The 12,870-nt window shown below is 34.7% G+C and overlaps 1 protein-coding gene and 1 pseudogene across 5 annotated transcripts in view; one reads left to right on the top strand and one right to left on the bottom strand.

Annotated features, from left to right (window-relative positions):
- PCLO (piccolo presynaptic cytomatrix protein) overlaps positions 1–12,870 on the bottom strand; it is a 354,626-nt gene that overhangs the window by 113,980 nt on the left and 227,776 nt on the right. For all 5 annotated transcript variants that reach the window (XM_045827052.1, XM_045827055.1, XM_045827056.1 and 2 more), the window contains exon 10: positions 3,553–3,678. In XM_045827052.1, coding sequence (XP_045683008.1) covers positions 3,553–3,678 — 126 coding nt within the window. The remainder of the gene's footprint in view (positions 1–3,552; positions 3,679–12,870) is intronic.
- LOC123811113 lies at positions 12,337–12,759 on the top strand (annotated as a pseudogene).

Raw genomic sequence — 12,870 nt, 5'->3', positions numbered from 1 at the left:
ATTTATGAACATTGGATAACCTACATGATTGGTCAGTATGTTTTAAATCCAGAGGTTAAAAAGCTTGAGGAAATTGGAAGATACTCTTGCTCTCCTCCAAATTAACAAGGAGCAGAGTCCATGCAAATCAAGCACTGCAAGAGTGTTAACATGTCAGCCCACATGAGTCTGTACAGCGTGTTACAGGAGAAATGACCAAACAGAAAACACAGCAGATTCACACTGTTTCTGAACAACAGCTGTATAGTTGGGAGAGGAAAAAAGCAGAGTTTATGAATTCTATAGTCAACCAATTGTCAGTCATGTTTTAAATCAGCTAGAAAAAAAAACTGAATCACAAAGGCTCAGTCTATATACCTTTGTATTCATGAATGCAGAAAGATACAGCCAGAAGACGTCAAATCAATTCCTATGTCTACCTGGAATTTATTACACAGATGGGGAAACTAAGTCACAGAAGCACAAACATATCTGTATCTATCTATCTATCTATCTATCCATCAATCCATTCATAAACTAGACATATAATTTTTCCTTAGAAAATAATTAAACTCATACTGTTGAAATTAGCCATCCTTATTGCCTTCAATAATTAAAAAAAAAATCAACAGCCATAAAAAGTATTTGAAAAATTTTAACAAAAACAAAACTCCAGGGACCAAAAATCGGTGTTATTACAAAAATTCCTCACATCAGGCATAAAAAGTAGAGTTATGTCTCAACCAATCTACACTTGAACATTATTGATAATCTATTAGGGGTTGAAGCTGAGGACTCTAAAGATATCATGTATAAATGAAACATAATTATAGACAAATAAAAATCATAATACATTAAAAACTATATATAACTATGCACACACTGTACACACACATCCAGAGAATACACTGGTCTAATCACAGTGACTCTTATGAAGAGTCATTTGGCCAATGGCCTTCTAGTCAGTTCATCTTTGGACACAAAAAGAATAAACCTTCATCATTTGAGTCTCGTAGCACAGAACATATGGATGGGAGAAAATAAGTGATGTCATATGTCAAAGTTAGTCTTCAAAATACTTAATGTTTCAAAATCAGGACCTAAATATTGACAGCAAGATAATATCATAAACCTGATAGAAATATTACTAAGTTTTATTAAAGACCTGTGTTGTAAGAATATGTAAAGCAAAGCTGGAAATCATCAATAAGAAATATAGATATAGGTTATGAAAGAACTGGACTCTGACCAGAGCAAATATACTCATAAGAAGGCCTGACTTGGCACCTTGGCAAAGCTTTTAGAAAATTAATAAGTAGCATAATTAATAAAATAAAAACATATCATATGTACACAGTTATTAATTATTTCCCACTTAAACCAATTAGATAAACTACAAAATTACTAGTTTCAAAAACGATGAGGACTTCAGTGGTGGTCTTTGAGTTGTAAAATCACAAATATATATTTAGGTACATTTCAATTTTTTTCCTTGAATAAGTTTGTATTATATCTGTTTTTAAATTTAGGCACTTAAAAACAGACATATAAGCTACCAAGTGCAAAGAGCACTCCCTGGCCACAGTATACTTTGTTGAAATTGTGTATAAAATCATCACAATTTATAGCACTTGCCTGTTTCCATGGTGTAAATCCAAAAAAGGGTATGAAATTTTATCTTTAAGTCATTCAAGTATTCTTGTCAAATTACATCCGGCACAGTCATTGCTGCAAATTTTATTTTAAAATAAAATAGCATGTTCACTTTTGTCTGGAGTATGTTATATGAGAACAATCATGTCACTACCACCCTTAAAAATGGGTCTCAATTCCTATATCTTAAGCAGATTGCAACGCAACAAGAGTAGCACTGGAGATGGCAGTATTACACTCATAAACAACTCATACAAACCCAGTGCTCCACTCGTGACTGTTACATCTTCATTCACAGTCAGTCTAGCCTCTAGTCCTTCATTTAGCTGTCTGGCTATCTCTTCCAACCTTCCCTATTTTATGAATACTATTAGAATATTTTTCATATTATGCTTTCAGCAACATATTTGGTAATATCCTGGTAAGTAGAATTCTGAAAACCAACAACCAAATAAACAAATGAAAATGGACTGGTTTATAGCATTTGCCTATTTCCATGTTATAAATACTCTCACTGTAGCCAATTCAAGCCATCAATGTGACGACACTGAGTGTGAAGTTGGAAAGAGGTGTACAAGGTAGTGCCAGCAGAACACTGTGATAAATAAACATTTCCTCAAGTCTGTGTTTATTCTAATAGCCTATCAAAATACCCACATACTTTTTGGTGGATTCCAATACTATTAGTTAATGACAATGACAGTGAATAATTTTAATATAATTAAAAATTATAATAATTAATTTAATATAATTAAGCAGTAACAGGTGACATTTTATTAAATTATAAAATGACAGAAAAGCACATTTCAAATAAATATTTAATTTACAGTTACAATAAAAGGACTGGCTGAGACTACTGTATGACAAAAATTGTTCATTATAAACATATCACTCAAAACTTCCAAATTATAAGCTATAGTTTGAAAAATGCAAATGACTTCATCATCTAATTTACAAGTAAAAGTTATCATTATGCATTTTGAGATTCAAGCTGTAACATTTTAGTGAAAGAAACTGATCAAAAATTAACTTTATGGGCTATTAGATACATTGTAGAGTTCACTATTTTAAAATACTTATGACTGCTTGGGGAACTGGGGGTGGAGAAGTTAAGCAAACAAGAAAAAGAGAAAGAACTCAGGGATACAGAGAACACTGTGGTGACTGTGGGAGAGGGGTAGTGGGTGGAGGCAGGAGAGGGTATGGGGGGATAAATGTTGATGGAAAAATTAAATTAAATTAAAAAATAAAATAAAAATAAACTAAAATGCTTATGGTGTAACGAGGTGACTGTTATCTAAAGTAGATAGTATCTAGCACAGAAGTTGGCAAATTTTTTCTGTAAAGGGTCAAAGGGTATATGTTTTAGGCATTGTAGACCATGCTATCTCTTTTGTGAATACAGTTCTGCTATCACAGTGGAAAACATCCATATTCAATATGTAAATGATTCTGGCTGTGCTCCAATAAAACAATATTTATGAAAACAGGCAGTAGATGGATTTGGCCCTTGGCTTGTCCATAGTTTGCTGACTTGACTTGAACATGTACTGAATCATCAGATATTTTTATAGTGCTGATTTCAATATAATTTCTATTGGAATTTACAAAACATTAATACCTATAATAAAGTATCTTTTATTTATAATATTGCCCCAGTCAGTAAAAAATCTTGACTAATTACTATTTCTTAAAGAAGAAATATTCCCATAACAAACCAACTGCCAAAAAAAAATACAACTGAAAATAAAATGAATATAGTTGTGGACTTATCTTCTTTTATATTACTATACAAAAGGTTCATGACCAACCATAAGAAAAGGATTTCCTAGACATCAAAAAAGAGGAATATGCATATTAAGTTAATATATATTTATATGAGTTCATTTATTTTAATTTATTTGAAATCCTTATTCTTACCTTCCATAAGTCTCCCTGTCTGTTCTGCACTTCCCCCAGGAAGAATCTTGGCGATATAGGCTCCAATTTCTCCGCTATGTCCAGGGATTTCTTTACCACCCACAATTCTAATTCCTAATCCATTACCTGTATTGAATGAGTAAAAATAATTATTAATAAATTAAGGTGGGACAGTTATCACAAAAAATAAGGTACACACAAAGTGGGCTTTGGTGCTCAGAAGTCAGCTAGAACATGTGTATTGAAACTGTACAACAGTAACGAAAGGACATCATTCTTATTTCAATAGTACTCTACGCAAAATAGAACTTTCTGAGAGGTTGGTACGATCTGTAGTGATTAACCTGATATTAACAAACACTGTTTTTACTTCAGCTACATTCAGTAATATACCAAGGCTTTGTCCATATTGAACAGATCTTCTGTGAAAATTTTGTAGGAATATGCTCCCAGTATAAGAAACTCCAGAGGATACAATTTACTTTTAAAATTGAGGAGCATTTTCTTATAAAAAGATAGTAATGGCTATCTCACATTGAATGGACATAATCCAAACATACAAATGATTGCAGTTGATAAAGTGAAACATGATCCTATCAATTGTTATTCACTTTTTAGCCTTACTCATTAGATAATATTGTTTGTAAATTAACTTGACACATACTACCAGGCACTATAAAATTATTCTTGACTGATGAGCAAGTGAGTAAACTGTTCTTTACCCCAAAGAACAGCTCTGTAATTAGCCACATGTAAAAAAGATGGAGAATGATTATCATAAGAGATATAATTGGGATACAAATGGTCTTTTGATATTTTAAGTTTACGCTTAAAAAAAACAGCTAACATTAGTAAGTGTATGCAATGCCAGATATATTTTTGTTACAAACATCAAGGAGAATTTAAAATGACAGTACTAAAAGAAAGCAGAAATCTTTCCCATTTCTGCAGCTACAATTAATTATCTCTTTAAATTAAAATATATTCAACTCAGTAATGGAAGTACCATTTTCAACTCTCAAAATCTCCAAAACAGTAAAAGTCAGCTCTCTTCAAAATCCTGTTGCCTTCCCATTTTACTCTTCAAACACAACCCTTGTAGTCAACAGCAGCCCAGTTCAAACTGTGAACAAGCGGTGGCGCTGAATTGTGAAGCCTGTCTGACATGTATGCAGTAGGGATTTACTTGGGGAAAGCATCCTTTCTTATTTCCAGGTGATGTGATACTTCCAAATGAATTCCCTCACTCCTTTTCTTCCCCCCCTCTTCCTTCCCTTCTTGGCTCCTTTTCTTCCTCCACTGTTTCCCCATTTTTTCTCCCTTTACTCACCTACTACCTGACTCCCTATCTCTGCTCTTTCACCAGGGTATGTGTTCTGAAGATTTAGCATTAAAACAAAAACAAATTAGCTAAATGCACCCAAGTGTCCTGCTGTTGTCAAAGGGTCAGAGTTAAATAAGATACTAGCTCTCTCTGACCTTATTATGGAGCTTTTCTGTCACAAGTTTCTTCATTTAGAGTTACTAATCTTAGTAGAGATTGATTTATGATGCAAATTAATGATAACTGAATAAAGGCAGAATATCTCCTAATATATGACTTAGTCTCAACTGTCTCTAGGTAGAGACAGTTGAGTTTTTAGACATTAGCTTTAAAGATTCATCAGAATTGATTCTACTGTAAGATATTAAATATATGTGGTAAAGTGTACCACATGAAGACAAGTTTCAGTCACTCTCCATTCAATTAATTTGGCCTATTTTTGAGTACACTAAGGAAGTTACAAAATGATGATTTAAACATAGCTGGCTTGCCCTGACCGGTGTGGCTTAGTTGGGTGAGTATCATTCTGCAAAGTGAATGGTGGCTGGTTCGATTCCTGGTCAAGGCACATCCTGGGTTGCGGTGTCCTTGGTTGGGGTGTGTGTGAGAGGCAATCAATCAATGTTTCTCTCTCACATCGATATTTCTCTACCTCTTTTTCTCCCTTCCTTCCCTTTCTTTAAAAATAAGTACACAAAATCTTAAAAAAGTAAAAATAGCTGGCCATAATCAAAAGGTTAGTCCATGGAATTTACCTGCAAATCCAAAAATAGGTTCTTAATCACAGATCTGGTTTCACTTCCCATGGCTGAATCACTCACAAGCTATATAATTCATCACTTGTTAAAGATTTTATAAAAACCCACAGAGACATTGAGCTTCTAATGTGGTCAACATTTTGAGATCAATCTTAAGACATGGTCAGTCTGACACCCAAAAATATAATTCATGATGTTTCCTTAGCATAAAGGCATACAGTAAAGACCATGCCTTATATCAAAATTTATCATAATTTATGCTAGAATGTAATAGAGAAGAATCGAGTAGGGTAGAGTGCTCAGAAAACTGATTCTAATATTACTGCTTAAATATTAGAATATGCATATAGCCCATAAAAGTAATTTCAGTACTTTATATTATGTGGTATTGCCTTATGCTTAGAATCTACAAATAGAATTGTTATGTGCAACAGTATAGCTCAAAAAGTACTTTAGAACTTCAAAATCTATTAATTTAAATAAGTGACTATTTTAAAAAATTTGGTTATGATTTCATTCTGTAAAAGACAATGTCTTATGGGTTAAGTTGCTGGGTCTTTAGGGCCATTTAATTTTAAGTGCACACATTCTAAAACCCTACACTAAAGGATAAGGGATAGGAAACTATAATTATATCCATGTTCATAAGTAGCACAACACAGTAATTACTGAATTTTGTCAAATATAGCCTTACACAAGTGAATTCAAGTACTCAAAACAAATTCTAAATATGTAAGACTCAGTATCTTTGGTAAAATGGGAGTAACATATAGTCATGACAATACTATGAGAAATAAAATTCTATGTGTATTTTACGTATACCAAAACTATTGGTACATTCACACAATAGAATACTACACACAGTAAAAAAAAAGAAACTCTTACATTTTGCAAGAGTATGGATGGAGAATATTATGCTAAGTGAATTAAGCTAGTCAGTGAAAGACAAATAACACATGACCTCACTTATTGTGGAATCTAATGAACACAATAAACTAATGAACAAAATATAACAGTAGCTTAGATACATGGAACAGAGAGCTGCCAGAGGGGTGAGATAGGAGATTGTGAAGGGATTGACCAAAGAATTTTTATGTACAACCCATGGGCAGAACAACACTATGGGGACTGACCCAGGGAGAGGAAAGAGTGGGACTCGGTGGAGGTGGGGAAAGGGAGAAAAAGCAGGAACAACTGTAATAGAATAAACAGTATAAATCAATAAGCAAGCAAATAAATAAATAAATTAGAAGAAAATGTAACTTTACAAAAGCTGATAGCTCCTAAATATCAGAAAAGTGCTTGGTGTTATATTTTATTTTGTAGGAAATGAAATTATTTAGTATGTATCAAATATGTTTTTAAATAGAAAGCCAAAACCTACATAAACTCTATTTTTTCAAGAAAAATGATTTTTTTCCTATGCTCATTTTTGTTTTATGCAGTTTACTTTTTATTTTTTTACTTCAGGTCTTTGAGGTATAATGGATTTAAAATATTTTAACCTATTTAAAATGTACATCATGGTTATTTGATTCATGTATGAGGTCTGTCCAGAAGGTATCCAGCCATGTACTATGAAAAAAGAGACTTTTATTGAAGAAGATACAAAATACAAGAAACATTGATCCCCAGTCCCCTTCAAAGTAGGCCCCTTGGGACCTTACACTGTTCTCCCAAATGCCATCAGCTGCCCCATAGTATTTTCCTAAATCTCATCATGGATCTAAAATCTCTTCTCTTTCAAAAGTGATTTTAGTTTTGGGAAAAGCCAGAAGTCACAGGATGCCAAATGTGAGCTGTAGGGTGCCTGAGTCACCTGGGTGATTTGATGTTTCACCAAAAAACTCTGCATGAGATATGATGCATGAGTGGGCTCACTGTTGTGATATAGTTGCCAGTCACCAGTTACCCATAGCTGTGGCATTCTGAATCATCCAAATAGTTTCCACAGAGAAATATTCAAGTTTAATGAAAAATCTGACGCAGACTTGTTGCTCTACTCACTCAATCATTTTTGAATGTGATGGTCACACAGTACACATGCTCACTCAGTGTCTACCACCCCACTGACTAGTATAGCAAAGTCATTATTGTTCACACATGCATATGTATTCCAGTCCACTATCCTTGGCTTTCAGGTTACATCAATATCGTGAAAACCATTCTTATTATATTAAAAATGACTGGACTTTTTTTGAACAGACTAAATAATTCATATAGATGAATTATATATATAATTCATAATTATATATATGTGTGTGTATTTTAGATATATGTGCGTGTGTGTTTATAACTGGCAATCTGTGTGCACGCACACACAGACACATGATAGTGGGATATTATTCAGTCATGAGGAAGAAGAAAATCTTGCCATTTGGGACAAATTGAATGGAACTTGACAGCATTAGACTCCTTGAAATAGGCCAGAGAGAGAAAGACAAATACTGCTGTGACTTACATGTGGAAAATAAGTCAGTCTCATAGAAAGAGAAAGTAGAAACATGGTTGCCAAGGTCTGGGGATGGGGGAAATAAAGTTGTGAGTTGTTAAAAAGGTACACAGCTATACAATGGAAAAGATCTAAGGCTCTAATGTAAAACATGGTGCCCGTAGTTGCTAACACTGTATGTGTACTTGAACTTTGCTAAAAGAGTAAAACAAATACTCTTATACATAAAGAAGATAAACTCTGAAGCAATAGGTGTGTTAGTTAACTAGATGGAGGGAACCCTTTCACAATGCATGTGTAGACAATATATATGCATTCATCAATCCAAGGACATAGAGATCATTTCCACATCTTGGCTATTGTAATAATGCTATAATAAATGTAAAGATGTATATGTCTTTTCAGATTAGTATTTTCATATCCTTCTGATAAATACCTAAAGGAGGAATCGTGGGATCATATGGTAGTCCTAGTTCTCATTTTTTGTGAAACCATAATGTTTTCCTTAATGGCTTTACCAATTACACTCCCACTAGTAGTGCATAAGGTTCCCTTTTCTCCACATCTTGCCAACACTTGTTATTTCTTATTTTTTAGGTAATAAACATTCTAAAAGAATCATGGTGTCATCTCATTGTGGTTTGATTTGCACATCCCTGCTGACTGAGCATCTTTATTTTGGCCACATGTCTTTGAAAAAAACGCCTATTCAGTTTATCTGCCCATTTTTTCTCAGATTTTTTTTTTGTGAATTAAGCTGTTTAAGTATATAATTTGATATTAACTTTTATCAGAAATATGACTTGCAAATATTTTGTCTTATGTTATAGAGCGCCTTTTCATTTTGATGGTATCTAGTAAATCCCTTAATCTATCTTTACTCTTTCTCATTCTTTTTTTAAAAATATTTTTGTGTTTACGCCCTGGCTGGCATAGCTCAGTGGATTGAGTGTGGGCTGTGAACCAAAGCATCACAGGTTTGATTCCCAGTCAGGGCACATGCCTGGGTTGCGGGTCAGGTCCCCAGTGGGGGCCACATGAGAGGCAACCACACATTGATGTTTCTCTCTCTTTCTCCCTCCCTTCCTCTCTCTAAAAATAAATAAATAAAAATATTCAAAAAATATTTTTGTGTTCACCTACAGTTGACATACAATATTATATTAGTTTCAGGTGTATAACATAGTGATTAGACATTTATATAACTTACAAAGTGCTCACCCTGGTAAGTTCAGTACCCATCTGACACTATCCACAGTGGTTACAATATTATTGGCTATATTCCCAATACCCTACTCTAATTCCCTACGCTGTTTTTGTAATTGGCAATTTGCACATCTTAATCCATTTCCCTGTTTTACCAATCCCACCAACACCCTCCCATCTGGCAACCATCAAAATGTTCTCTGTATCCATGAGTTTCTTTCTGTTTTGTTTGTGTTGTTTTTTTAGATTCCACATATAAATCAAATCATATGGCATTTGTCTTTCTATATATGACTTATTTCACTTAGTATAATGTTCTCTAGGTACACCCTTCTCCTCTCCCTTTAACATTTCATGTAATACTTGTTTGGTACTATGAACTCCTGTAGCTTTTTCTTGTCTGGGAATCTCTTTTTCTGTCCTTTTGATTCTAAATGATAGCTTTGCTGGGTAGAGTAATCTTGGTTGTAAGTTCTTGCTTTTCACCACTTTGAATATTTCATGACAATATCTTTTGGCCTGAAGAGTTTCTGTTGAGAAACAAGCTGACATTGATATGAGAGTTCCCCTGATTCTCTTTCATACAAATGGCCAACAGATTTATGAACAGATGCTCAACTTTAGTTGCTATTAGGAGTGCATATCAAAACTGCAAAGAGATACCAACTCACCCCTGTTAGAATGTCTATAATCAACAAAACAAATATTCACAAATGTTAGAGAGATTGTGAATAAAAAGGAACCCTCATTCACAGCTGGTGGGAATGTAAACTGGTATAGTCACTATGCAAAATTATGGAGGCTCCTCAAACAATTATGAAAAGTTACCATACGAACCAATAACCTGTCTTCTGGGTATATACTCAAAAGTTTTGAAAATATTTATTTGAAGAGATATATGCACCTCTGTGTTCACTGCAGCATTATTAACTGTGGCCAATTCATGGAACTACTGAAGCGTCCTTTGATAGATGATTGAATAAAGAACATGCGGTACATGTATACAATGGAGCACTACTCAGCCATAAGATGAAATATGAGTAGATGAAATATGACCATCTGAGACAACATGGATGGTTCTTGAGAATATTGTGCTAAGTGAAAAAAGTCAGAGAGAAGTGAAAAGGAATAGGGACTTCACTCATATATGTGATATAAAACTGAAAGTAACAAACAAACAAGCAAATCAAAGAAGCAAAAACTCATGGACTCTGCTAATAGTATGGGAGTTACCAGAGGGAAGGGGGTGGGGAGTAGTGAAGGTTAAAGGGGGTCACATATACGATGATGGAAGATTTGGCTTTGGGTGATGGGCATGTGATGCAATATACAGATGATGTATCATAGAATTGTACACTTAAAACCTATAATATTTTATTAATCCATGTCACTCTAATACATTAAATTTTTTAAAAAGAGTCTCTCTTTGTCTCTAACCTTTGGCATTTTGAGTCTGATATACCAAAACTTAAGTATATAAGTTTGGTCATTTCCTGTATAATACCCTGTTTGTGAGCACAGGTAGAATACACATCTTGTTTCTAATCAAAAAGATCTGACAAAGGTGATTTGACAGTCACAACCATGATTATATTATATGACTCCATCCTACATGAGTGTCTCTGCTGTCCGTGGGGAAGTAAATAGCCATGTGCCAGAAGGTCTGAGAGAGGGCCACATGGCAAGGAGTTGAAGGGTGACTCCAGACGTTGAGAGTGGCCACCTGCTGAGAGCCAGCAAGGAAACAAGGAACTTAGTCCTACAACTTGGAGGAACTGAACTCTGCCAATAACCACATGAGCTTGCATGAAGATCCTCAAGCTCCGGAACAGAAAACAGTCAGCCAACAAACAGATTGCAGCCCAGTGAGATCCTGACCAGGGGACCCAGTTAAGCCATACCTGGGTTCTTGACCCACAGAAATTATGGGATACTAAATATGTGTTGTTTTAAGTCATCAAGTTTGTTACATATCAATGGAAAATAGAAAAATACAAGTTGTATCCTGAGTTTTCTGTGTACACAAGATGTACATTATGTTGGTAGTGAAACTTGGAGAACATTTGTGATTATACTGGTTACCACAGTGACTGAGCAGAGATAAAAGGTAGGAATAAAAGGAAAATTGGCCATGAAAAATAGCTTTTTGCCCTTCATAAACAAGAGGAAAAACTCTATCAGTTCTGCTTGCTGGTGTTCTGGTGTAATGTGTATAGTAAGTGTGTGGCATTTAAGCAGAACTAAGTATATGACTGAATGAATAATGAATAGATGAATATTGAAATGCCTATTTTCCCCAAGTGTGGCTAACAAATCAATGATAATGGTGTTAAATAGATTTGTATTGTACTGTATGTTGAAAAAATGCTTTTAAAATTACATCAACTCTTAGATCTTAAAGTAAAAATAACAAACAAAAGCACCCTGTGTTTCATACACGAGAAAAATGAGGCTTTGAGAGATTGGTTGCTCAAGGCTACACGTAATGGACAGGAAAACTTAAGCGGGGCCCACACTCTCACTGTGAGGACTCAAAAATTTGACTCCTGCTTGCTTAGGGCCAGGATATCCAGTTGAGAATCAGAAGGCATGGGTTTGGGGGCAGCACATTCAGCCCTTCCTTTATTCATTCATTTGTAAAGATGAGAGTGATGGATAGACTGAAATCAAAGCACTAAAAGGAAAAACCCTGAGATATTAAAAATGTCAGAAGATATCATTTCCCAGGCAAGACTGAGGAGAAAGAATGCTTCTGGCTTAGTCAGCCCACAAGTCATGCAGTACAACCTAATCTGTAGCTCTAACTAATTAGTTGGGAAAGATTATGCTTGTTTTGTCAGTATAATTTCAATTTTTCTATTGATAAATAATGCTTTTATGCCTTGTTTATATCATTAGCAAACATTAAAAAAATAAAATTGTTACTTTTAGTTTTATATTTTTTATCATTTTTGTATTTTAGCATTTGTATTAAAAATATGAAAAGCATATGGCTCTTCCTTGGTGCTGCCTACAGAGGTGGCAGCCATCTCTTACTTGGCACCATGGCAGCCATCAGACCGCTCATGAAACCCAAGACTGTCAAAAAGAGGACCAAGAAGTTCATTCGGCACCAGTCAGACCGTTATGTCAAAATTAAGCGGAACTGGTGGAAACCCAGAGGCACTGACAACAGGGTGCACAGAAGATTCAAGGGCCAGATATTGATGCCCAACATTGGTTATGGGAGCAACAAGAAAACAAAGCACATGCTGCCCAGTGGTTTTCAAAAGTTCCTGGTCCATAACGTCAAGGAGCTTGAAGTGCTGCTGATGTGCAACAAATCTTACTGTGCTGAGATTGCTCACAATGTCTCCTCAAAGAACTGAAAAGCCATTGTGGAAAGAGCAGCCCAGCTGGCCATCAGAGTCACCAATCCCAATGCCAGGCTGCTCAGTGAAGAAAATGAATAGACAGATTGTGTGCACATTGTATTTGTGTTAATAAAACCTTAAAGTTCTGCCAAAAAATATGAAAAGCATACGGACATCTGTTAAATGAATAAGTAATTGAATTAACACTTAAATGTCTTGGTATGC

Source organism: Phyllostomus hastatus, unplaced genomic scaffold (genome assembly GCF_019186645.2).
Source record: "Phyllostomus hastatus isolate PE091 unplaced genomic scaffold, TTU_PhHast_1.1 phas_scaffold_78, whole genome shotgun sequence".
Lineage (NCBI taxonomy): Eukaryota > Metazoa > Chordata > Mammalia > Chiroptera > Phyllostomidae > Phyllostomus > Phyllostomus hastatus.
Note: the sequence above shows the minus strand (reverse complement) of the source record. Positions and strands in the feature narration are given on the sequence as shown.